Below are 25,725 nucleotides of genomic sequence, written 5' to 3'. Positions count from 1 at the left end.
TCTATGACGTAGGCTCGCTCACTCCCGGCATGCACGCTGAAAAGTCCAATTATTGTTAATGGCGGGTATTTGTATGTATCACCGTATTAAGTTATTGTTGAGCTAACAGTTTACAGTAATATTAAACCGGGGACTTTGTTTTAAAGTTAAAAGATAAAAAAAAAATAAAAAAAAATAAGCGAAGGAGCCGAACCGGAGGAGTCATTTTTAACATTAGCTTAACCGTTACCGACATGTGCCCGTTATCAACTGACTCAAACTGAAAGCGGGGCGCGTGAGGAGGGTGTTTTTGTTTTTTACGGCTCTTCAGGGGCCGATGTCGGCTCACTCAAACGTCGGTCTCGGAGCCCCCCCGCGACCCCCGCACAGCCTCCGCGCACACATAGCGTTAGCTCAATGGGACGGAGGGGAAGAAGTTTAGCTAGTCGGGACAGAAACTTAGCGTCCATTCATTCTTCTTCACGTCTCCTGAAACGGAAATGATTTCCCCGAAGCTCTGCGCGTCGGCTTTGCTGTTATTTATAACCGCCGTCGGTCAAGTTAACGGCTCCCCGAAACTAAACATCCCCAAAGTGTTGCTGCCGCTCACCAAGAATACGAGAATTAACTACACGTTGGAAGCTACGGAAGGTTGCTACAGATGGTGAGTGGAAGGGAAACCGGGGAGTCTCTGCCCCCGGTAGACCCGGGGTGTGTAGGGGGGGGGGGGGGGGTGAGCTCAGGGCACGCTTTGCGCGTGAGGGTCAGATTGCATTGAAGCCACATGGCCGGCTTAGTAGTTAAAGTGTGTGCGTGTGTGTGTGTGTGAGAGAGATCCTTTTTGAAGTGAACATTTCTAAATATCCGTCCCAAGTTTACGGTAAAGCTGCAAACTCCCCCCAAAAAAGTATAAACATGTTATATTCAACCTCAAATCTGTTAGTGATGAATATACGGTCAATGTTGTTGTTTTTTGGGATTAATAAATGGCTACTCCACTTGTGAACATTACCTATTTATTTTGTATTTGTTATGGTCATATTCATGTAGGTCTTCCACCAGACCGGAAGTAGCTCGCATCCAGGCTGTTGATGAAGAGGGCGGCAGAAGCTGCTCCCGGAGAGCTGTTCTCCAGGCTCTCTCCACCCATCCCTCCAGACTGACCAGCATCATCCTGGCCGAAGATGTTGGTAAATACATGGTTGCTTTAAAAAATTTTTTAAAGCAACAGGAACAGCAGGAACTACCAGTACTTTTATGTGTCTTTAGACAGATTTTGTCATTACATTTGATTTAGCTGACACTTTTATCCAAAGCGACTTACAATCATGTTACATTCCTACACCGTAGACACAGCTACAGGGAACAATTCAGGGTTAATTGTCTTGCTCAACGACACATTGACTAGGGCGGGGATTGAACCGGACCTGCTAATTAGAGTCACAACCGTGTAGTCGTGATGAAAGTGAAGGCCATGAGGGAAGCATGCTTAGCAGCATCATCTTTTTGAGAAAACATAGTAGTACTAGTAGATGAAGCCAACGGACACGGTACAGTATGCCGGTTATAGTATGTATGCCGTGCTCTATTCCCTTCAGAGTAGCACATCTAATGGTCATTCAGTTGCACAACACTTTGTTTTTTGTTCATGTTTCCTTCCTGTCTATTGTGTAATGCTGAATGTCATCGGTTGGCCAGTCATCGATGATTGGCGGTTGTGAGCATTTGCTTTTGTAATCAGGAAAATCAGACACATCGGCCACAGATATACCTGTTAAACGTCTATTTATTAACAACAAAAAACTAAACAAAGTCAGACTTGTCTGTTCAGACCACAACCTCTGACTTTGAATGTGGTCTGACTCGCTCCGCCCGTTTACCAACAATTTATTTGATATGATCTATCGCTCATTGCAACAGCCCAGTCAGCAGACCAGAAAAGCCACAACATTAGACTTTGACTTTGTGCGTGAAGCACAGGATGCTTTAAATCTCTCCGCTGAGTATGTGTTTTAGTTAGGAGGTACATTTTTATGCTTTGTGCCTCAACAATAATATAGATATTTTATATCTTTATTTATTTATTTATTATTATTATTATTATAGATATTTTTTTGAACCAAGACATTTTGGCGGATTTCTCGGTTTGGTTAAAGTGCAATATTGTAGTACAGTATATGCTCTGTATATGATGCTTTGTGTGCGTGTGTCCCCCCACCCCCCCCCCCCTGCATTCATTTGCAGTTACAGGACATGTACTGCGGTGTGATGCCATTGTCGACATCATCAGTGATATCCAGATCGTGTCGACCACCAGAGAGCTACATCTTGAAGACTCACCACTGGCACTCAAAATTCATGCACTGGACTCTGAAGGTGACACGTACTGACTCATCACAGGACGAAGTGATTGTCATTATCTTCTGCTGGTGTTATTGATAGATATCACCTTAAGGCTATTAAGAATAATGTACATCAATACCTGCTATATTACTCAATTTTCCTATTGTAACAAGTTCATGCCGTATTGTTTATTTTCTGCGTTCAAGACTTCTCAGAGACGGAGACTGATTTGTCTCTAGGCTGCTTTTTTTCCTCAGGCTGCTACTGTGAGGTGGCTGCGTTTGTTCTGTTCGACTGGTTCCATTTAAGGCAGACACACTTAGTTTAATGAGCTGCAGCCACAGCCTGATTCTTTCTGATGATGGCTCCGGGGGCCTGGGGTTTTTGTTTGCTTTGGCCCAAAAGTGCATTTGGGATTCTTCAGATGAAGTAGATTGTAGAAGGACGGCTAGTATCCTGTAATGAAATGCCTCTTGGTTTTGTAGCAACTAATTCGACTGCCGGGAACTCTCAGACTATTGTGCTCTCGATCCATTATACATTCAAGTACGGTGACCTCGGTCGTATAACACAAGTGGAAAGGTCTAGGCAAATACCTTCTGCTCCTCACCCAAAAACTCGCATAGCCATGTGTTTTGGATTAAAAGTTGTGAATTAAAGAAATGGAGCATCTGACTCGTAACCTTTTTATTTTATATTGCAGGAAACACCTTCAGCACTCTCGCTGGTCTGGTGTTCGACTGGACCTTAGTGAAGGATGTCGATGTGACTGGATTCTCTGACTCTTATAAATCATTACGGTAGGCTCCCCATTCAAAATCTGATAGTAAACCAAAGTGTGATGATACATTAAATAATTTTTTTACGTCAGATGCTTGGCGATGCACGAAGTTGAGTCTCAAACATATTTTCTGACGTGTCTCTTTTCTCTACTCAAGGGTACTTAAATTCTCAGAGTCCACCTACAAACCCCCTGGATACATATCTGAAATGGAGCGTGTCGGGAAGCAAGGTGATATTATCTTGGTATCGGGACAGAAAACGGGACATGCTAAATTGAAGGCCAAAATAGAAGAGTCGTTGTATAAGGTAAGCAAAAGATACATGTCTTGACTGTTGATGCGATGGTTAAGTAATCCACTTTATGTTCAGTCTCAGACGATCTCATAAGAGAAGAATAGGTTAGCTTGAGTCCTTCCTGCCCCTAATGTATGATGTCACGGCAGTAGGTACGGTCATCAAGCTAACCTTTTAGCTAACATAAGTAATTATCAGTGATAATATATAGAATATCAAAAACATAACCAAGAGCCACTTGCCATTTTATTTTATTTTTTAAATGTATAGGTTTGATTTGTATATACTGTATATACACATACATTTGAACACTGCAACCAGTGTGATCTGGTTTTTGTTTAGGGGGGGGAAGCTGAAGCTGTGGTGTTCTGTAACTATGGTAACTGTGCCACAGGATGTGGGTGCTGCAGAAGTCAGACTCTTGATTTTAGAGAACATCCTGCTGAGTCCTGCGTACGACGTCTACTTGCTGGCGGGAACTTCCATCCGATACAAAGTCCTGAAGATACGACAGGGCACCATGACAGGTCTGACTCTGGTTCACTGAGGAGTTAAAACCTTTTTTTTTTTTTTTTTTTTTGTGTGTGTGTGTCAAAAAAAGTGTGTCGCGTTCAAGCGTCAAGTTTAATTCCTGTGTTAATTCTTGTGTTCGTTCCAGAGCTCTCGATGCCTTGTGATCAGTATGAGCTGCACGTTCAGAACAGTGCGGTTGGCACGAACGGAAACCCAGATGCTGCCGTGGCCAGACTGGATCAAAGCATCTCCACCATTACAGCCGTTCAACTGGGACACATCAACGTGGTGCTGGATCACAAGAGTATCCTTCTGACGAGTCGTTCTCTGCGGCTGTTGTTGTAACGGTGTTCACCTTGTTCTTGTTCTTGTTCTGAACCAGGAGGCTTGCCCATTGCGTCATTTTGTAATTTGGTTAATTAGTTTATCCAATTAACGCCTATTTGGAAACGTACACCGATGTCCTGTACTTTGCCTTCACAGCTTCAGCTGATGATATTGAATCTTGAGTATTCTGCGTTTGGCAAACATCAAGAAGTTTCGAGCCGTCATTGTCGATGTTCCTATGTCACCTTTCCTTAACGGCGTCTACTTAGGCCTTCGAATGCAAGGAGTGTCTCGCCTGCCCAACAGCACGCTGCATGTGGTTGAACCAGGCTACCTAGGTCTGTTCCTTTCTCTCACTATTGAGATTTTTTTAAAAAGTATCTTTAGAGCATATATAAAAAAAAGATATGCCTAACCTTTTTGATTTTAATTTGTTTTAGGTTTTAAAATTCACCCAGGAGACAGCTGGGTTCTGGAGACGGGCAGAGTTTATGATGTCCTCATCGAAGTCTTTGATAAATCCGGCAACAAAATATACCTCTCTGATGTAAGTGTGCTTCAGTTAAGTCACTGTCTCTGTTGCAACTGTTCTTCTTGCTTGTTTTTATCAGTGGTACGGCTAACGGACCGGAGTCTTTTTATTTATTAGGATTTTCTTAGTTCCTCCCGGAGAAAACCAAAAAAAGGTCATCTTTTGAAACCCAAACGCATCTGATAGACATTAGCAAAAGAGATATTCGCTGCCCTTTGAGCCTTCCTCCCAACGCATGAGTTTTATGAGCTAATATTTCACACCAGTGATGAGAGAACTGTCACCATGGAAGTATTAAAAAATAACTCCCTGAGTCTGTAAAAGGTTTTAAAACCCTGCTACGTGGAGTCGTACAAAGGCAGTTTAAAAAAAAAATCTGCGTGTGGTGGAATTTTTTTTATTTTGCAGAACGTGCGTATCGACACCGGTTTCCCCTCCGAGTACCTGGAGCTCCTGCAGTCTTCTCTGAATGGATCGTATCATCGTGTCAAAGCGCTCAGAGAAGGCCTAACTCTGATTGATGCAACCCTCAAAGCTGTCGTGGATGAAGTGAGTTCACCCGTCTGAATTAGCCGGAGCGCCATATTTGCATTTATCTCCTGGCATCTATCTTTTTTTTGTTCTACTTCAGTAGACGAGCTCGATCATTTCCTCTTGGCCTCTGTTCTGTTTCAGACTGGAAGGATCCATGAACTCGCCAACCCAGTCCACAATGAACAGGACGTAGAAATCTATAACCCTATAGTTCTTAGTCCCAGTATTCTGACGTTTCCATGGCAACCCAAGGTCGGAGCTTACCAGTACACAATACAGGTAATTATTCCTTTTGCAGAATGAAAAACTTGACCATTTCGCACCTTTTTTTTTATTTTGTAATGTTTTTTTTAATCTGTTCTTATTTATACTTTGCCATAAAGCTCTAAATTAATGTTGTTGTTGTTGTTGTTAAAGAGGTTTAATTCTGGCGCACGTGATGACCTCTATTTCCCGTTGCTTGTGGCAGGCGACAGGAGGGAGTGGAAACTTCAGCTGGTCTTCCTCCAACACGGCTGTGGCCACTGTGACCGTGAAGGGAGTCATGACGACCGCTCACGACGTCGGCGTCGGCGTCGTTTACGCCCACGACCTGCGCAACTCGCTGCACTTTGGCCAGATGAAGGTGAGTTGACCTGGAAAAACACACGTTCTGTAAACGACACACCCGTTACAAATGTATACAGCAGTTATGGCACATTGAGTATCATCCTGATTATGGTTTTATCAGTTTAATGGTTAACTTTCAGGAAACAAAAAATACTTCAGCACCTTAACGTGCAGCATTTCTTACTTTCTTTGAGTTGTTTACGTCAAAAGTAGAAGCAGATGATGTCATATTTTCACGGGATTTAAGGAGATTACGTCTAGGTTATTTGTTTTGCTATTGACGTGCATATTGTGGCAACTTAAGCTTCTGTCGGATGTTGTTTTTTTTTTCATTTAAAATCAATTTCCTTAATCATTTTCTCACTATAAACACTATTTTTCACATAAGATATTTTGTCTGCGGCGTTGTGTATGTGCTCTTCTAGCTGGTTTAATGCGGACGGGAAGAAGTTGGAAAAGATGGCTGACAACCGGCAATATTTGAAAACGGGATGATGTTTATATGATAAGTCATGTTGCCAGGTTAATCAAATCTGATCCAACAACACCACCTAGACAATCTTTCTTTTATTTGTTTTGAGTGTTGCACTTGGGAGATATGGGACTACGCCTCCACTCTAGATGCACATTTTACACAGCATCTACTTACATGTTTTGCATGTCAAAGCAACAATTTTAATGTTAAAATTCAGGAAAGCCTGAACAACTATACACCTTTTTGGACTTTTTTTTTTTTTTCTCTTCCCAAAGCTGATTGCTTCCTTCTTCCATCGTTAATTTTTATTAAAGGCTGTGATTTGTCATATCTAATGTAAGTCATTCAAGCAAATTTAAATCACAGTGTATAATACATTATCTCTGGAGTGCATTATTATTATAATTATTAATCATTTAAACATAAAAATGTGACAAGTAATTATCTAACTTAATTGTGCCGCCATAAAGGTACACCACACACAGTCTGAGAGCTTGAATCACTTCTTACGATGATTCCCAGCCCTGAATCTAGAACTCTTTTATACCTTCTCGCCCCCCCCCCCCCTACTTTTCTCCCTCAGGTCTATGTGGTTGAGCCCGTGGCCATGGACTTCGCTCCTTGCCCAGTAGAGGCCAGGGTGGGCCTGGTTCTGGATCTGCCCCTCAGGATCTTCGGCCTCCTGGAGGAGGTGGAGAACGAGCGGGTCATGTTGAGCGACTGCTCCCACTTTGACCTGCAGGTCGAGGAGGAGAACCACGGCGTCTTCCAGCTACTCGACGGTGAGTCCCCCCCCGGGGGGGAGGGGGGGGTCTGACGGGGTCATGTTGTGACGCGGCACCTCGTGTAGCAGCTGGTCTACTGTCATCGCACATCGTGGGTGAATTCACTCGTGGATTCTAATCGTGGAATTGCATTTAATTTACGGTCGCTAACCACGGCCGCTCATTCAAGGGACTCGTTCATTGATCCCTCTGAGTGTTAATCAATGTTGAGTTATGGCTCATCGCGACTCTTGGTAGGTAAATGGCTAATTGAACATGCACGTGTTGTGGGGCTTATGCGAGGAAGGTAATTATGTTGCTGGTTTCCTTCCACTGAACATGTTTACTGCCCTACTCATTGATTTTGTCATTTAGGTAGGATACCCCTTTGTATTCGTTACGGTTGTCGCAGTAATAACTTGGAACAATTACTGTACAATTTCCCATGAAAGCACAAAAGAATCAGTGCGGACCTTCAACTGCAGTTTCACACTATGGAAGAAATACTGAATCCAAAAATATTTTCCCCTTGTAGACAAATCTGTATTCATCGGTTACCCATTTAAAAAAAAAAAGAAAAAGAAAAAGAATTGTCTGTGTGCACAATCCTCTTCAACTGCCTGTGAGTTTTAATATGTTTATGGCTTTTCAGATGGTCTCTGCAACGTTTCATCTCTTTCAAAAGTTATTTGGTTGTACAGTTTTTAATTTGGGAGTTCTTGTATTATTTATCAGAGACCTCTCTGTACTCCAGTGTGGTTTTAGGAAGGGGAAGATAAATGAGAACACCTTGGGTGAACAATTGGAACTATCTGTCCCGTTGTCACAATGCGGTCGCGCTTTACTCTCTGGCTTCCTCCAACCCTCATTGTTGTGATCCAGGGAGGCTGGCGCCGGGCCAGGAGCACTGCAGTGGGGTGAGAGCCAAGGCCCTGGCCCCTGGCTACACCATCCTCACTGTGAGCTACACCCACGGCAACGTCCACCTCAGTGTCAAGATCACCATTGCTGCCTATCTTCCCCTCAGAGTGAGTTTTCCAACAGTTTATTGCTTCTTTGCTCATCTTTAAACTTTTGAGACACTTTTTTTTTTTTTTTGCCTGCTTAATGCGTATTTTTCGAGGCCCCCAGAATGAATTTCCTTTGTGGATCGTTTTTAGTTTGTTTGTTCAATATTATACTTCTATACACTTTTCTTTCTCAATCTGCAGGGTTTAATTATCTAAAACTTTACCTGAAGACTTTGTTGTGATTTGCTTTTTTAAAAAATATATATATTCTTTCAACTCGCCTCAAAGCACTAATTATCTTTTAGTTTTTGTCTTCTCCTCCTGGGTTTCCGCTTTGCATTTTAATTAAGCATTATACACTTGCTACATTTTTTTATTTATTTATTTTTTTACACCTGTATATTATGATGTGACCAAATCTTCTGTCACTCCTGATCCACTCGTATCTGTGGTTTGCTTGCGTATTATATTCAGGTTATCAGTACAGTAACATGCGGTTTGATGCACCACTTTTGAGGTCATGTTTTTTAAGTAATATTCTTCAAAATAGTGCAGACATTTTAGTTTCTTCACTTTGTTATTCCTCGGTAACTCAAGGTTGACCCAATTTTGTTTATTTTCTGTGAAATACTGTGGATTTTAACTTGGCATTTCCCCAGTTAGTTAAGTTCCTTTTCACACTAGAATGGCCAAGCTGATGTACTTAATTACTTACTTTTTTTTTTGTTTTTTTCATTATGATATCGTCCTCCTTTTTGTTTTTCAAAAGGTCCCCTCTGCATGTAATTTTGCACACTTATTTTCCGCGTCTTTACATTTTGGTCCCCCAAATCTGTCGGCATTTTCTAAAGTATTTCTTTTCTGAAAGTGCCCCCGCTGTGACGTTCATAATTTTAAAAAAAACAATGTCGTTCGGCAGGCGATCGACCCCGTGTCTGTTGCCGTGGTGACTCTGGGATCATCTAAAGACATGCTGTTTGAGGGCGGGCCCCGGCCTTGGGTTCTAGAGCCCTCGAAGTTCTTCTGCAACTTGAGCGCCGAGGACGAGGCCAGCGTGAGCCTCGCTCTGACCGGCCCTTCGTCTCACAACTACAACCAGCACTGGGTCCGAGCAACCTGCCGCGCTCTGGGGGAGCAGGTGAGATCTACCCAAACCCTTTTTATCGGGCCTCATTCACCAAAACCTTTCCGAAGTTTGGTCCTAACGACATTATCTTAAACCACTGGATTGTTAAAATGTGTGTCATGATGATGAACACCGTCGTTCTTGTAAATTGTAGTGTGATCCTAATTAGCAGAAGTAAACGCCCTGCCAATCCCCATAACTGGGCACATGTGCACACAAAGAGAAATTTAAAAAGAGAAGTCTGAAGAGGGTGCGTCACCCGTCCAAAGTTTGTAATGTTTCGTTATTGGCACATTAATAATAATAATAATAAAGTACAAAATTATGATAAATGATGTTGAAATTATTTTCTGGGCATGATACTTGAACACACGTTATTTTGGAAACCACACACACATTATTTAAAAACAAATGTCTAAAACCTTTTGCAATATTACATCAAACACAGTACTGCCTAAGTACTGTTTACTATATTCTCTCATAGTCAGTATATTAACTACTGTGTGGAGGGAAACTTGCATGTTTTTTTTTTTAAATTCAAATATTACCACTAGTTATTCATGTTGGTGCCCTCGCTTGTATCACTGCGATGGCTCCCAACAGTTCCGACTAGTATTTATTTTATTTTTTATTATTGTCTGCTTCAGTTGTCGTTTTTGTTGTTGTTGTTGTTGTTGTTCAGGTGCTGGAGGTGATGTTGGGGAACAAGGCCAGTGTGACCAATCCTTATCCTGCCGTGGAGCTGGCGGTGGTCAAGTTTGTGTGCGCCCGGCCGTCTCGCCTCACCCTGGTCCCAGTTTATTCCAACCCACAGCTGGACCTGAGCTGCCCACTGCTACAGCAGAACAAACAAGTGGTGTGTGTGTGTGTGTGTGTGTGTGTGTGTGTGTGTGTGTGTGTGTGTGTGTGGGAGGGGGAGAGAGAGGAGGGGTCAACCAGCTTCACCTCGCTGCCTTAAGGCCTTTTACGCACTAGGGGTGCGACGAATAAAAAACACGATAATGCAAACTACTCGCCTGCAAATATTTTTGCATCAAAACTATTCATACCGGCACAAAAAAAATAAACATTTCAATAAAGAATAAATTGAGTAGCACATGAGAGGACCAACTACCAGAATCCTGTGGTATGAAGCCTAAACTACGGTTGGCTATTTTATTGAGTTTCCTCTGGTAAACGGTTACGCAGAGTCAACGTGCAGGGCTTTTATTGTGAAAGGTAATTACGGAATGAGTGTGGATGCTGCCTTTGTCGATGTTGAAATGAGTAACAACATTTATTAATTAATTAATTAATAGTAGTCTTTGGCTGCTTGCACTGAAATTATTGAAGAAATTTAATTTTGTTGTTTGTAAAATGCTTTTTTTTAATATCATTTTTGTTTTCTCAAAAAGAGATGCCGTACATTTAACGATGTTACAAAAATAACTTAATTAGGAAGTATCCCTAACTCAATGATAATGATTATTAATGTTCTTCTTTTTTTTATATAATGGAAGCATAATGTTTTGACCTTTTTTTTTCTCTCTTCTAGGTGCCCGTTTCAAATTACCGTAATCCCATTTTGGATTTGGCTGCTTTCGACCAACAAGGAAGGAAGTTTGACAACTTCAGCTCTCTGAGCGTCTTGTGGGAATCGACCGTGGTGTCGCTGGCCAGCATCGAACCCGCGTTGCCCATGGAGCTCCAGCTGGTCGAGGACGACAACAAGCAGATGAAACTTCACGGTGAGCCGTTGATGACTTGCCTTAAACTCTTTTTTGTTTTCGACATTTGGGAAAATAATGAGGCAAAGGCGTGAGAGAAAGCTGTGGCAGGATTTAATTCTAAGACGGCGGAAGCTTTTTTTTTTTTTTTTGTTGCAGTCTGTTTCTAAAGATTAGTGATGACAAACGGTTTGGATTGTCGTTTTGTTTTAATTGCCGTTTTTTTTGTTGTTTCTGTTTTCTGCGGCAGGGCGACAGACGGTTCTCGTCCATCATCAAACGGGCATTGCTGCCATCGCGGTGACGGCTCTGGGTTACCAGGTTTCACATCTCGCAGCAGCCAAAGTACCCAGACCAGTGAGTGACTCGACCACCAAGTGTTCATTTCCTCTATAAATATCTGCGTAATGTTGTTGGATCTGTGAACATTTTGCTTTCAGTCAGTTTTGAGGTTTGGAGTCAGTTATTCTCTACTCCGCTTTGTTGTTTTCTAATAAAGTGATAGTTAAGCTTCTTTTAATCTGTTCCGGCTTTAGCTTACTTCCCTTTATTATTTTTTTCATTCGCACACATGATTTGACGATACCAGCACACACTGTGTTATATGATGTGTAGATGTGTAACCATAACACAACTCCTCCTCCCTCTGTGCAGTATGGCACCTTGACCCCTGTCTCGGCCACTCTGGAGCTGCTGTTGGTTGAAGATGTGAAGGTTTCTCCTGCCATAGTTACCATATACAACCACCCAGATGTGCGGGTAAGAGAGACGGATTGATCAATGCCGCGGCATCTCGTACATATCATCCCTTTCCCCCTGAAAGCGTTAAAAAAAGACAAACAGGCTTTTTTGTGGCTTGTTTTACTAAATGTAAAACTGCTGCTATTTAATTATAAAGTGTATTATTTATTCTTTTAATCGAGCAGAAGTGAAACGCAAATTAATTTAATCGCCCTGGTAACAACCGGATGAATTCAAACATTAGCAGTGGGCTTGTATCCCTCCTCCCTCAGTGGGCCCCCCCCCCCCCTCTCCTAATCCCGTGTGATATAGGAGAGGGGGGGCCCACTGAGGGAGGAGGGATGTTGGTAGGTGTGGGGTTTAAATAACAGCTAGTGACCTGCGTAAGGATTTTAAAGAGCGAGTTTAGTTTTGGGGGGTGGGGGGGTCTCTCCTTTGATGTCTCAAGTCCAGCTTGTGTTTCCTGACTCTCCACAACAGTAATGTAATCATTTTCATTTTCAAGGTCTGCTTTGTCACACAAGGCATTTATTGTATTTTTGTTTTGCAGGCGAACTTGGCCCTGCGAGAAGGCTCCGGGCACTTCTTTGTCAATACCAGCGTGAGAGGGGTAGCCAACGTGGTGTTCCAGGAGGCCCAAGGAACCGCTCAGGTAAGAGGGAACATCTGGACGGCGGTTGTGAGATTTCTGCTCAATTTCCGGGACGTCAAGCTTGTGAATTTCTGAGGTTTTTTTTTTGTTTTTTTCATAGTTTCAATAAAAACTCTTACCTTTTTTTTTTTTTATATATATAGTGAACTTATTGAGGTGGAAATATTGCGAGGGCTAGTTTTTGCTAGCTAGCTGTTGTCATGTGGGATGTGGCTGGATGCTAATTTAGCAGTTTTAAAAAAAAAAATTCTAAAACGTTAAACATTTTTTAAGGTGGTTTGCACACAGCCCAACCCTGTAGCCTGTAGCCCTAACCTTTCCAAAGTACCTTTACCCCAGTCGTTAGCTAGCTAACTACTCAAACATTCCCTGTTGATTGCAGGTAATTGAGATTCTGACGTTAGATTATCACTTTTTGATTTTGCCATGTGTGTCCAGGTCGCTCCCGTCCACCCGGGGGAGGTGACGGTGATGGTTCATGACATTTGTCTGGCATTTCCAGCACCTGCCAAAGCCACGGTGCACGTCTCTGACATCCTGGAGGTTTACGTGAGAGTCGTTGACAAGGTGAGTTTCCACAGCGTGACTAGATGAGCACATCCCTTCCCAATTTTCATAAGAGTCTGTCTTTTTTTTTTTTTTTTAATTGCCGTCGTTAGCTTTGCCCGGCCTGTGAACCACAATGACTGTTTCCCAAAACGGACGACGCCATTCGTCTGTATTACAGGTGGAGATTGGCAAATCTGTGAAAGCTTATGTGAGAGTCTTGGACGATAATAAGAAGCCCTTCCCAGCCAGCTCGTTCCGTTTCATGAATCTTAAACTCAAGGCGGCTTCTGCAATCGTCTCTCTAAAGTAAGTATTTTAGAAACTCGTTGTTTGGGATGTGGGAACTTCCAACGCTTCACGTACAATCCTAAATCTTTTTTCGTTGCAGACATTTAGTGGAGCCCACGGAAATTGATTCGGCTGTCTTCGTGGTGAAAGGTGCTTCTATTAGTCAGACCACTCTATCGGCTGTGGTGGTGGATAAAAATGGGAGAAAAATTGCGTCTGCACCTCAGCCAATTGAGGTATAATAATTTAGTGTGAACTTCTAAAATGTCAGTTCAAAGTGCCATGTGTGTTGCACGTGTTGTATAACTTTTTTTTTTAAAAACATGTTTTTACTTCTAGGTGTTTCCACCGTTTAAACTCATCCCGAGGAAAATTACCCTGCTAATTGGAGCAATGATGCAAGTATGTATAATATCCACGCTTAAGCTTTATCTGGAAACAGCTGGCCCTCGGTTCGTCGTGCCAGACGACTTCATCTGGTCCTCGGTTCATCTTCCAAAAGAGCCCCCTGCCAAGAATCTTCTGGAAGATAATTTTGGCCTAATGGCTCCGGGTTTAAACAGCCAAGCTCGCCTTTTCATTTCCATCCAAACGCGTGTGTTTTTAATTCGAGAGCGTTTACCCATCCGTCCAAGAGGCCTACCGATTGGCTGAACATTTAAACTCTTAATACACACGCTCTGCACATTATTCGTGTCGGATATCCATTTTCTAAATCTTGAGTACTTTTTAATACATAAAGGATACCCGTCTGTCAGCAAATTATGCGTTGATGAAAGCTGTTGTCTTAACTGTCAGTGAGTCGTGCTCGTTTCCTGTTTCTTTCTCACAAACTCTCCCTTTTTTTCTTTTCTTTTTTTTTTTATAAATAGATCACATCTGAGGGTGGCCCTCAGCCTCAGTCCAATATCCTGTTCTCTATTTCCAATGAGGAAGTAGCTTCCGTTAACGGCATTGGCCACGTCAGGGGAGCTACCGTTGGGAACGTCACCGTGACCGGACTGGTCCAAGCTGTTGATGCGGAAACCGGGAAACTGGTCGTTGTGTCTCAGGTGAAATATGTATAAATATAGTAATGTGCACTAATAATATATCACTCCATTTAGATTTTTACAATTTTTAAAAAGAAGGAGAAAAAAAAGCTCATCGCGTGTGTTCACAGGATCAAGTAGAAGTTGAGGTTGTGCGATTGACAGGCATTCGAATCCGAGCACCTATCACAAGAATGAAGACGAAGACACAGGTATGATTTTAACTGGAGAACGATATAACAATGACTCCAACTCTTAAGCATTACTTACTGGTTGCCTTCATTCCTCTGCTCTCCTCTCCTAGATGCCTGTATATGTGATGGGTCTGACTAATAGTCAAACACCCTTCTCCTTTGGCAACGCTGTGCCTGGCCTCACCTTCACCTGGTCCACCACCAAGAGAGACATTCTGGATGTCCAGCCAAGACACTCTGAGGTACCCTGCACCGGATTGTTTCATTTGACATCGCACGCAGTTTCTGCCACTGGACCGTTTCTATTTTTGTCTCCCGTTGTCCCTTTTGATCCTTTTTATCAGATTAATGTGAGATGTGCTGTCCCAGCATTGCATTATGATTTAAAAATAAACAGAATCTGCCAGGTCTCTACTTCCCTTGTCAGCCTGTGCCATGTCCTTTGCTTCCTCATCACTGCTGCCTTTTTTTTCATTTTTAAATTTGATTTACCGTTGCTGCTATTTTTGCCATCGTCTTAATGACCCCCCCCCCCCTCCAGGCTAACGTGGAGCTGCAGTCGGAGCACAACTTTGGCATGACGGTGACGGGAAGAACGAGAGGACGCACGGGGCTGAAGGTGGTGCTCAGAGTTACTGACCCCCGTGCCGGGCAGCTGGTGGGGAGTCTGCTGGAGCTCATGGATGAGATCCAGATCCAGGTACAGCACTGTGGCCTACAAGTGTCCTGAGCACCAGAAGCATAAATACAGTATTTGCAGATGTTTTTATAAAGACCCCTTTTTATCGACTATGTTAACATGACCATGTCCCTCCTGCTGCTTTTCCCCAATAGAGGAAAGCTGGCACTTAAAGCAGCAGAGCACTCAAGCTGCGGAGTGTTGGAATATCTGAAGCCGTTAACTCTGTGAAGTGATAAGACTGCAGATTAGCCGGGAGCTGAATGCATCCAGCTTTCAAACTGCATTACACTATGACATGTCTCGTGTCCCTAAACACCAACGCATGATTAAAGCCCTCTTTTTAATTGAAGTTTAAAAAAAAATGTGCTTTGATCAAGGTCTATGACAAGCTACACATGGTTAATCCTGAAGTTGAGGCCGGGGAGTTGCTGATGGCTCCAAACTCAGCCCTCAAGCTCCAAACCAGCAGGTGAGTAACAACGAGTGCCTGCACAGTAATGTTGTGTGTACTCTCAAAGCATTGTGGATTTTCTCCAACAGAAACCCATAAATGCATAACTGATGATAAACATGATGCCGCTGTGTCTTAACAGGGACGGCGTAGGTGCACTCTCTTACCGGATGCTGGATTTCCCCGACCAGGCTGTTATCGCTGAAGTGGATGATAAGGGCTTCCTCTTCTCTGGCTCTCTTACCGGCATCTCCTCCCTGCTGATCACCTCGCAAGAGACCTTTGGTTTCAATCAAACTCTCATCCTCGCTTTGAAGGTCGGTTTGAGAGCCGCCGCCTGGGTATTCAATGTGAAAAGTTTTGAGAATATTGGCTCAAGAAACCTGTCTTTAATATAGGAGACATGCGCATCCATTGTATGTCTAGGATTTATTTAGGCTTTTTTTTGCGGTTTTATATCAAAATCTTACATTTTCTGTTTTTCAATTTCATCTATAGTACACTTATTTTATTAAGTAATGGTTAAATGCGAAAAGACCATTTTTTTTTTCTCCCTATATGTTCTCCCCGAGCAGAAATATAGGAGCTCTATAGAAGGAGTCTGCCAACGTCGGGGAGTGAGGCTGAGGGATAACGAGTGCTCTATTTGTGGTCTGAGAAACAGTTAATTGGATCATCTTTGCACCGTACTTATTACCACATTGTAAAGACACAAGATGGCAGACGACAAATAAAGATGAGCTTTATTCATATAGACACTGGTTAACAATAGTTATCTTGTTTAGGCTTTGTGAGAACATTATTACATGAAACGCATCAATGGAAGGTTGAATTGCTTTGTTGAGATTTAGTTGACCCTTGAAAAAGACCGTTGAACGAGTGCGACTCTGGTTCTTCCCTTCATCCCTCAGGTGGTCCCTGTTTCCTATGTGCGCTTCAGTACCAGTCCCGTGCTCTACACGCACACCAGGGAGAGCCTGAAAGCCTTGCCCCTGGGCATAGTGCTCACCTTCACCGTCCACTTTCATGCCGGCACGGGCGAAGCCCTACACAGCGCCAACTCCCACCTGACGTTTTCCACAAACAGGTCTGTTAACACGCACTCTGATCGGTTCTTTAACATTTCTCACACTACGTTTCTGTCATTAACCTCCATAATTCATCCATTCATAAATGGGCAGACTCAAATGAGTGAGGATATGTTAGCAGTTTGCTTAGTGCTCCTAAGTTGAAAGCTTTTTAAGCTATATATATATATATATATATATATATATATTTTATTTTTTTATTTTTTATTATTTATATATATATTTTTATTTATATATATATTTTTTAAATTATTTATATATATATATATATATATATATATATATATATTAAAAAATAATAATAAAAATATATATATATATATATATTAAAAAAAATAATAAAAATATATATATATAATTTTTTTTTAATTTGAGACATCTACGTTGGTTATCTTGTAATTGTTACAATGCGAAAACATAAAATACATAAACATGTAAATAATAATATTATATCTCTAGCTCTATATCTATATCTGTTGAGCTCACAGCAGGCTGCACCAGGAGTTCACTACATTAACTTACTGGGCTGTTCCTTCAACCTCATTTCAGATGGAGTTGTTTCCACCTCAGTGGGCGCTAAATTAATGGGAAGTGTGTTATAAGGTGGAGCATTGCTGCCCCCCTCCTGATGAGAAACTCCCTCATCTGTCTGCACAGTAAATTGATTTTACTACCCAGTTCTCCAGGTGCTGACAGACAATTTTGGGGGTAAAAAAAGTCTAAAAGAGTGGTAAAGAGCCGGTTGTCCTGGGACTAAAGATGCCGGTCTGTGATTAGATCCCAGTCTTCAAGGAGTCTTTTGGACTTTACTGCTGAGGTGGAAGCAGTCTCAGATTCTTTGGAGACGGAGGCTAAACATTCCTTTTTGAGGGAAAAAAGATAAATATATTGGATGTTTTCTTTTACAAAGCTTTTCTCTGTTTTATTTTTTTAAGCATATCAAATAAGCAGGGTATCGGAGAGAAATTCGGTGTAGTCTTTGTTCCTGGAACTACAATAACTTCCTTTTAGCCCAATCTTGCCTTCTGTTATTAAAGGCGAGGTTGATGAACAGTAATTCAACCTGTACCCTCTGTTCCGTCCTGCAGAGATGACTTGCTGCAGGTGGGGGTCGGGCCCGGTAACCACACTCTGACGGTGAGGACGATCAACGTCGGCCTCACTCTTCTGGCCGTGTGGGACGGTGACAACGTGGGCGTGGCGGACTACGTTCCACTTCCTGTCGGCCACGCCATTCACCCGGATGAGGCCCACAGGCTGGTGGTGGGGGACGTGGTCTGCTTCAGCGCCCAGTTAACCAGCCCGGAGGGTGAGACGGCGACGTGTTCTTTTTAACTTTTGGAAAGTTAATGGTTTTAATGATTATCTGCTTTTGTGTTCCTTCACAGTCTTAATGCCGTTAAATGTTGTTTTATTTGTTTGCCGTGATGAAGTGAAATTACAATATTTCTGGTGGCAAATCTTTTTGGATTTTAGTAGAGATCTTGACATTTATTTTAGCTTACATATTATATTATTATATCTAATATAAATATAAATCCTTTATATCAAAATATGGACATATCTTCCCTTCTCTGCAGGTGGTCATGGGACTTGGAGCTCCTCGGCTAACGGCGTTCTTCAGGTGGACCCTAAAAGTGGTGCGGCAGTAGCCAGAGACTCTGGGACCGTTTCTGTGTACTACGAGATACCTGGTGTATTGAAGACCTACAGAGAGGTATGTTATACCTGGTGTATTGAAGACCTACAGAGAGGTATGTTATACCTGGTGTATTGAAGACGTACAGAGAGGTATGTTATACCTGGTGTATTGAAGACCTACAGAGAGGTATGTTATACCTGGTGTATTGAAGACCTACAGAGAGGTGTGTTATACCTGGTGTATTGAAGACCTACAGAGAGGTATGTTATACCTGGTGTATTGAAGACCTACAGAGAGGTATGTTATACCTGGTGTATTGAAGACCTACAGAGAGGTATGTTATACCTGGTGTATTGAAGACCTACAGAGAGGTATGTTATACCTGGTGTATTGAAGACCTACAGAGAGGTATGTTATACCTGGTGTATTGAAGACGTACAGAGAGGTGTGTTATACCTGGTGTATTGAAGACGTACAGAGAGGTGTGTTATACCTGGTGTATTGAAGACGTACAGAGAGGTGTGTTATACCTGGTGTATTGAAGACGTACAGAGAGGTGTGTTATACCTGGTGTATTGAAGACCTACAGAGAGGTGTGTTATACCTGGTGTATTGAAGACCTACAGAGAGGTGTGTTATACCTGGTGTATTGAAGATGTTGTGGATGTACATTTAATTGTGATTTTAATTAAAAGCGCACACCTAAAATCTTCTCCGTTTTCTTCCTCCTGTGCGGCGCCGTAGGTCGTCGTAGAAGCCACGACGTGGACGGCCGCCACGGCGCAGGCTGCACCCGTCAGGATCGGCAAGGAAACTAAAGTCCTCCTCACGACCAGAGGGACGGGAACCAACCTCATCGGTACGGCACCGCCTCCGTTTTAGGGGAAAGTTAACTTAGAAGAACAGTTTGGAGCGTTTTGGGGAAACTCGGCTAATTTGCTTTTTCTAGCTTGAGAGTAAGAGGAGAAGACTCTTCCCACTCTTATGTCTGTAACTGTAAATAAGAAGCTGCCGCCTGTTAGCTTAGCTTAGCACAAAGACTAAGAGAAGGAGAGCCAACGGTGACAAAATCCTCCTCCCAGCCGCTCCAGAGATCTGTATTTAACGTCTCATATCTTGTTTGTTTGATCTGGACAAGTGGAAAATTGACCGTTTTTATGGATGGTTATGCTCTGGATTATTTTTTCAACGCCGACCGGCATGTCCTCTGGTTGCTGGGCAACTGCTCAGAGCCAATAAATAGTCCTGCACATAAGATTAAACAAACAAGATAGAAGGTGTTAATTAGTGTGATTTGCAAAGGTATCGAAGGAGCATTTAGTTATTGTTTGCCAGGCTAGCAGTTTCCACCCGTCTCCAGTCTTTGTGCTAAGCTAACCGGCTGGCTAGCTCCATGTTTTTGACAGACGGATATGAGGGTGGTATCCCATCTTTTCATCTCACTCTTTGTTTGTAATAAAGCAGAGGGGGGGGAGGTTTGTATCTCATGCCAGTGTGTGTGTGTGTGTGTGTGTGTGTGTGTGTGTGTGTGTGTGTGTGTGCTCTCCCATGCAGGAACCTGTTCCTCTGCCCAGACTGAAGCTATCTCACAGCTGCAGCCCGAAACCTCCGTCAGCTGCCATCTCAGCTTCACCAGTGATGAGATCGACTTCCCCGCTAATGACGTCTTCAAAACACACACCAGCTTTGACTCCGGCGTTGGTAAGGCTCGTGGTCAGAGGAGCGGCGAGGCGTTCATGTTTGTGTGGAGTCTGTGAGCATCTACACGTCGTTTGGCAGTTTTTAATCATGCCATCTTATTCAGATTCAGTGCCGTTAGGCTTTATTTATTACTGCAGTCCTGATTTAGATCATCTGCTTTTATTTTGGCGGTGTCTTTTTTATTTTATTTTTTACATTTAGATCACAAACCTTTAAGGTATTCTTTGAAAGATACATCTTATCATCTCTTAACAAGCCATACTAAAATGTATTTTTTTTTTTTTTTTTGTCATTCGCATCATTTTCTACCTCCTTTTTTTTTTTTTTTTTTAGAAGCTTTTCCAAAAATAAAAAACGACTTTGAAATCTAACCGAGGCGCACAGTTTATGTACGCTCTGCATTACTGGCAGGAAAATCACTATTCACAAGGGGCAAAATCAATATCTGCATTGCCCAAGGAATGAGTTTAGCAGGGGGACTATAAAAGGTGTCCAGGTGATGTATTGAACTGAGGAGACTCCCTGTTGCCTGGAAGCACTCCTCTAATTGGGTTTGGGGGTTTGGGGACTTCACCCCAGGTGTTAGCTTATGTATGATGGGATTCACAAGGCAGGAGCCCCACTGAGGTCCTAATGGGAGTGATTGAATTATTTTTACTCGTTCTGTTCATCGTAGTGCACGATGTGACCGTAAACCTACCATTTCTAAACGCACGCATCAATAATGAATCTGAATTCTCGCCCCAGGCTCCTACGCGTGCTCCATAACCTTGCAGCCGATGGCGGACCAGCGGACCCGTGCGCTCAGCATGTCCAGGTCCAACCTGCTGGTGAGGGGCGGCCTGGAGGGCGGCGCCTTCTCCGGGGAACAAGTCGGCGCCAGCCTGCCCATCGAGCCGGGCCTCTACTCGGACCAGACGGAGCTGCTGCTCTCGAACCTCCACCCGTCGGCTGAACTCACCGTCTACGGCCCCGCCGCCGCCCTGTCCAACATGGAGGTCGGGGCCAAACTCTTCCAGTAGAGCATCTGACACAATTGTTAGAACAGAAGTATGTATGTAAATATTTTCCACACCTTTTTTTTTTTTTTTTTAGGTGACGTCTGCTTCTCCCAACATTGCTGTCCAAGAGAAGGAAGTGCACCAAGGCTTCCCGAGTTTCTCAAAGTACACGATCAGCGCCGTGGACCCTCATGCGGCGGTCTCCACCTCCGTTTCCATCGGCAGCGCCTCCTGCAGCCAGAGCATCGCCATCTCGGTCACTTTGATTCAAGTGGCCGATCCCAGCGCCGCCAGGCTAGGTGAGAGACCTCGAGCCACAAGGTGGTCATGTAGGCTTTAGGTTGGGTCAAATGGAAAGGTAGTGGGGCTGTCTCCGTTTACAATAATAAGTTCAACATTTGTTTTTAATGCTAGCCCCGTAGCCTAATCCTAATATCATTCATACCTGGGGACGAGCTAATGTTACTGTACGGCGGTTACATCACCAGCAACGCAGCCTCACTGGAGCTAATTCTCTCATATTACTTGTCGTCCGGATTAATCGTTCAGCATCGCTCTCTAGTTTAAAAAATAATAATAATTTCACGTTGGCAAAGTTATCGACATTAGCAGTTGTTTAACATCCTTTTTAGGCATTTTAGTCCCGGCCCACTGAACGTTGAACAGATGATTGCAGATCATATATTAGAATTTCCCCGTGTTTGTTACAATAGTTTTAATTTAAGAATTAAAAAAAAAGTAGTCATGAAATAGACAAGAGACTTTTTTCTGCGTCAAATTTGACAGCTCGTTATCTCATCCTCCTCTTCTCTCCCTCCCCCCAGATGTTCACACTGAGGGGGGCCACTCCCTGCACAGTTTTATAAACTGCTACCAGATGATGTTCTTCACCCTGTTTGCTCTGCTGGCCGCGACAGCCATCATCATCATCGGTGGGTCCCCTCACTACCGTACAGTAATACTAATACATTAGCTTTGTGCAACTTGAAGTGTATACAGCTGCTGGGTTTTTACTTTATTTATGTGTTTTTTTTTTTAAAATATTGTTTTCCCTGATTTTGAAACAAATGCTGTAATTTATTTTATGTGTATTTCAAAATGAATGTCATTGCACGGTCAGCTGGAAATATTGTCATAACGTGACAAATCTGTGTCACAATTTGAAGCACCCAGAAGTTGTGAGGAGATCGTGTGACTCCCGAGAGTTTTTAAACTGAGACAGTTTGTATAATTTGTTTTTAAATTGTGTGTGTGTTTTTTTTTGTTGTTGTCTCCCCTGCAGTCCTCCACACAGTGTTCAGCCCACGGGACCAAGCGTTCCAACCTGCCTTCCTGCAGAGGACATCGCCACTCATGCCAGGTAGGACGCCGTCGCCGTGACGATGCGGCTGTCGAGCACCCAAAGACAAATTTGCTAGAGAACCAACAAGCAGGTTCTGATTGACCCCGGGCGGCGTCTGGCAGGTCGAACTACCGTGAGCTCTTTTTTTGACTTTCCTTTTAGGGAAGTGCTCCGACTTTCACAGTGTATATGTTTAGGGCTTTTATTGTGAAAGGTAGGAATAGAATTATTAGATCTGGTCTGCACTAAAGGAGTAATAACGTTTGCCATCAAGGAGCATCCATGTTGACGTTTTGAATGCGTCTTTTATTCGCGGTGCGAAAGCTCTGAAAAATCAACCTCACTCTAAAAAAACAAAAAAAAACACTTCTTTTGTCATATTTTGTGTTTTCTTTGAACGTACTCGTGACAAAATTAATAACATCTCGTTTCCCCCGCCGTGGAAAGGCTTGAATTCTACATTTCAAAAGGATAAACAACCTAAATGGGAGTTCAGTTGTTGATCTCCATCTCGCTTGGTTCTCAAAGCGGTAAATGAAGTTTACTCCATCCCTTAAATCTGCGACGCCACTCGGCCGCAACGCTCCGACGAGAATTAATTATAAAAGATAATAGAGACAAAATCCAGTTAAATTTCTGTCAGAATAGATTTTCTGTTTCGATGAAGTTATTTAAAGCTCATTTGGATGTGAAAACGACACAATAAGGCGTCTCTTGGGTAAATCGTGAATGTGTTTTTGATGTCACGGTTTACAGAGATCGATGTTGCCGACTCCAAATTAGGATGCGCAAGCGTTTGTAAAAAGGGTTTTACGTGAAGTGGCATTCATATTTAAATGGAGCCTTTAACCGCCCCTCTTGTTTTTAATATTATGTTCTGTTGTTTATTATACGTGGCTCTTTTTTTTTTTCAGGTTTGGGCTCTCCGGGAATGAACTCCTTCAACCACACGATACCGAGGACGCCCCCCGGCAGCAGCCCCAGGTCGCGTCTCTATTCGCCAGACTACAAGTCCTGATAAAGCTCAGCCTGTCTGGTCTCTATTCCCCAAAGACAGACCGCCACAGACCACAACAGACCACCACAGACCATCGGTGCATAACGAATGTGCCTCTGTGGGACGTGACGGCAAAACCACTCGCACGTTGGTGCAGATGCTGCGAAGGAACTCAGAATATCGTTTAAGAAGGGGCCTTTCTTTTCCTCGTGTGTGTGTGTGTGTGTGTGTGTGTGTGTGTGTAAACCGATTTATACAGATGTATGTCTTTTTGTTTGTGGTTTTATACTCGAAACTGCTCTGTTTATTAACTGACATATTTTTGGAGAAAGGCGGAAGAAGAACCCCCCCTCCCCCCCCCACTAGTTTGTGCGTCACATGATTGAGCTTTTGTGTGTTTGTTCATCACTCGTGTGCTACTTAATGCGTGGTGATGTCGGGTACCTCAGGGGGAACCTCGTCTATACGACACAAAACATTCACTTGAAAGTGTTTAATTTTTACGAGCAGAAAAACACACTTTTTGTTTTTGTTGTAGCCGATTGGGTGAAAAAAAAAAAAAAGATAAATCCGTCCTCGTCGATGATGATACGCCCTTCAAATGTGCAGAATGCTAACTGAGGAAAAAAGGTTGGTTCTTTTTTGTTGTTGTTGTTGTTCCGGGCATTTAATTACTTAACATTACTGTTTATTATTTTTTATTTTTGAGCCATAACAGCATGCAGGTCTAATTCATTAATGTGAAACCCATCGTTCGGCTTTTATCTCAGCGATCACCCGGTGTCCTTTTCTGAAATGAAACGTTTTTACCCGAAAGAATCGTATTTATGTTCACGAGTGAAATTCAGTTTTCCTGTAAGATGAGAATGTGAATCAAATGATTTCAGTGTGCTTTTAGGTTGTTTTTTTTTCGTCATGCCTTTTACAATCATATCTGAACAGCTTTCAGCACACGCTGCACACACACACACACACACACGCGTGTGTGTTTGTAGTGTGTGAATGTGATTTTTGCCTTTTTGCCAATTAAAGTTTGTACTTTTCACGTTCAGAGCCCGGTCTTGTAATTTTTCATCGGACACATTTTATAAAAAAAATAAATAAATAAATAATGTATCTTGACAAACAACGAGCATCTTTTCCCCCAAAAACACAGACAGACAGGAAGCATCTGAGTAACTTGAAATACAGATTCATATCCAGTCTGAATTCAACGCCGTTGGCTTCAACGTGCAACACAGAATCTGTCACTCGCTCGACCTGCAATTTTCTCTCCACCAAAAGTCCCCATGAATTAATTTTCCGCTTCGGCGCCGTTTCATTTATCTCGTCTTTATTGATACGCTTTATTTTCCTCCCCGTTGTCATTTTGTTGACATCTAGTCCATCTCCAATTTAAATATTCCATTCTCACACATTACATTGACTTTCTGACCCTGGTTTATTGTGATGATGTGGGGGGGGGGGGGGGGGGGGGGGGGGATGAGAAGAAAAAAAACACACTTAACAGCTCAGTTGAGGCATCTTAAGAAAACGGAGCACGAGAGATCAAATTAATAATGCAAGCAAAAGTTTCTCTTCATAGAAACGGTGTGTGTGTGTGTGTGTGTGTGTGTGTAAAATGTCCCGAGTTCCCATTTAAAGCCAGTACTCTCCTCCCAGTGTGACGCGGTGCACACAAACCGAGGTTATTAGCACAGTGTCTGTCTCGCCGGCTCCCCCGAGGACGCGTAAAGGTCTGCGACATCTGATCAAATATCTCTGGCCGGCCCCCGGTGGGTCTCGGGCCCCCGGCTCATTGGTATGCCCCTCGGCAGCCAGGCTGCATGTCAGCGAACCCTCCATGGTCCCAGAGAGGCGAGCGCACTGCAATGAGGTGTGGAGCACTTCTGGCATTGTGTTGCTGGGGCTCGACGTCATTTAGGGCTGCAGATGATGCTCATTTAGTATTTATTTTACAAATATACATTCTTATACACGTGTACAGAGACCCAACTGAACAACAATGTAAACAGTGCAGAGCAGTCTTTACAGCACGTTGCATTTCAACACAACTATGATTCTTCTTAGTTTTTAAAGGGCAAAACCTGGACGTGAGACTTTTTTTTTTTGTTGCCTTTTTAGAAATGTAAAAAATTGTGCAATATGCCAACCGCAATTTATTTTGTTCAAAAATATTTTAAAAATCTGCACATTTTGATGAATCTAGAGAGTAGTTGACATATTTGCTTGGAAAGGTTACAGCAATGATTCATTAATTACTAAAGAAAATAATAATAATACCCACAAACGTACACGGCTGCATGTGAAAAAGCAGCGATAGCCTTTGCAGTATTTCCCACATGCTCCTCATCTCTCAGAGGGGGGGGGG

At 42.8% G+C, this 25,725-nt stretch overlaps 1 protein-coding gene across 1 annotated transcript; it reads left to right on the top strand.

The window, feature by feature from the left end:
* nup210 (nucleoporin 210) lies at window positions 1–24,405 on the top strand. The gene is made up of 40 exons (XM_034537868.1): window positions 1–643; window positions 1,030–1,169; window positions 2,224–2,355; window positions 3,026–3,122; window positions 3,261–3,411; window positions 3,794–3,926; window positions 4,058–4,216; window positions 4,509–4,577; window positions 4,680–4,786; window positions 5,180–5,320; window positions 5,447–5,584; window positions 5,775–5,930; window positions 6,973–7,171; window positions 8,036–8,181; window positions 9,083–9,301; window positions 9,972–10,145; window positions 10,824–11,016; window positions 11,246–11,352; window positions 11,650–11,754; window positions 12,287–12,388; window positions 12,827–12,955; window positions 13,116–13,243; window positions 13,326–13,461; window positions 13,565–13,627; window positions 14,098–14,277; window positions 14,388–14,468; window positions 14,561–14,692; window positions 14,992–15,150; window positions 15,510–15,601; window positions 15,726–15,900; window positions 16,495–16,670; window positions 17,760–17,980; window positions 18,252–18,388; window positions 19,058–19,172; window positions 19,868–20,014; window positions 20,762–21,012; window positions 21,110–21,314; window positions 21,840–21,947; window positions 22,298–22,375; window positions 23,272–24,405. The coding sequence occupies exons 1-40, from the start codon at window positions 480–482 to the stop codon at window positions 23,373–23,375; spliced, it is 5,649 nt and encodes a 1,882-aa protein (XP_034393759.1). The 5' UTR covers window positions 1–479; the 3' UTR covers window positions 23,376–24,405.
* Window positions 24,406–25,725: the final 1,320 nt, after the last annotated feature.

Source organism: Cyclopterus lumpus, chromosome 7, assembly GCF_009769545.1.
Source record: "Cyclopterus lumpus isolate fCycLum1 chromosome 7, fCycLum1.pri, whole genome shotgun sequence".
Taxonomy (NCBI): domain Eukaryota; kingdom Metazoa; phylum Chordata; class Actinopteri; order Perciformes; family Cyclopteridae; genus Cyclopterus; species Cyclopterus lumpus.
Note: the sequence above shows the minus strand (reverse complement) of the source record. Positions and strands in the feature narration are given on the sequence as shown.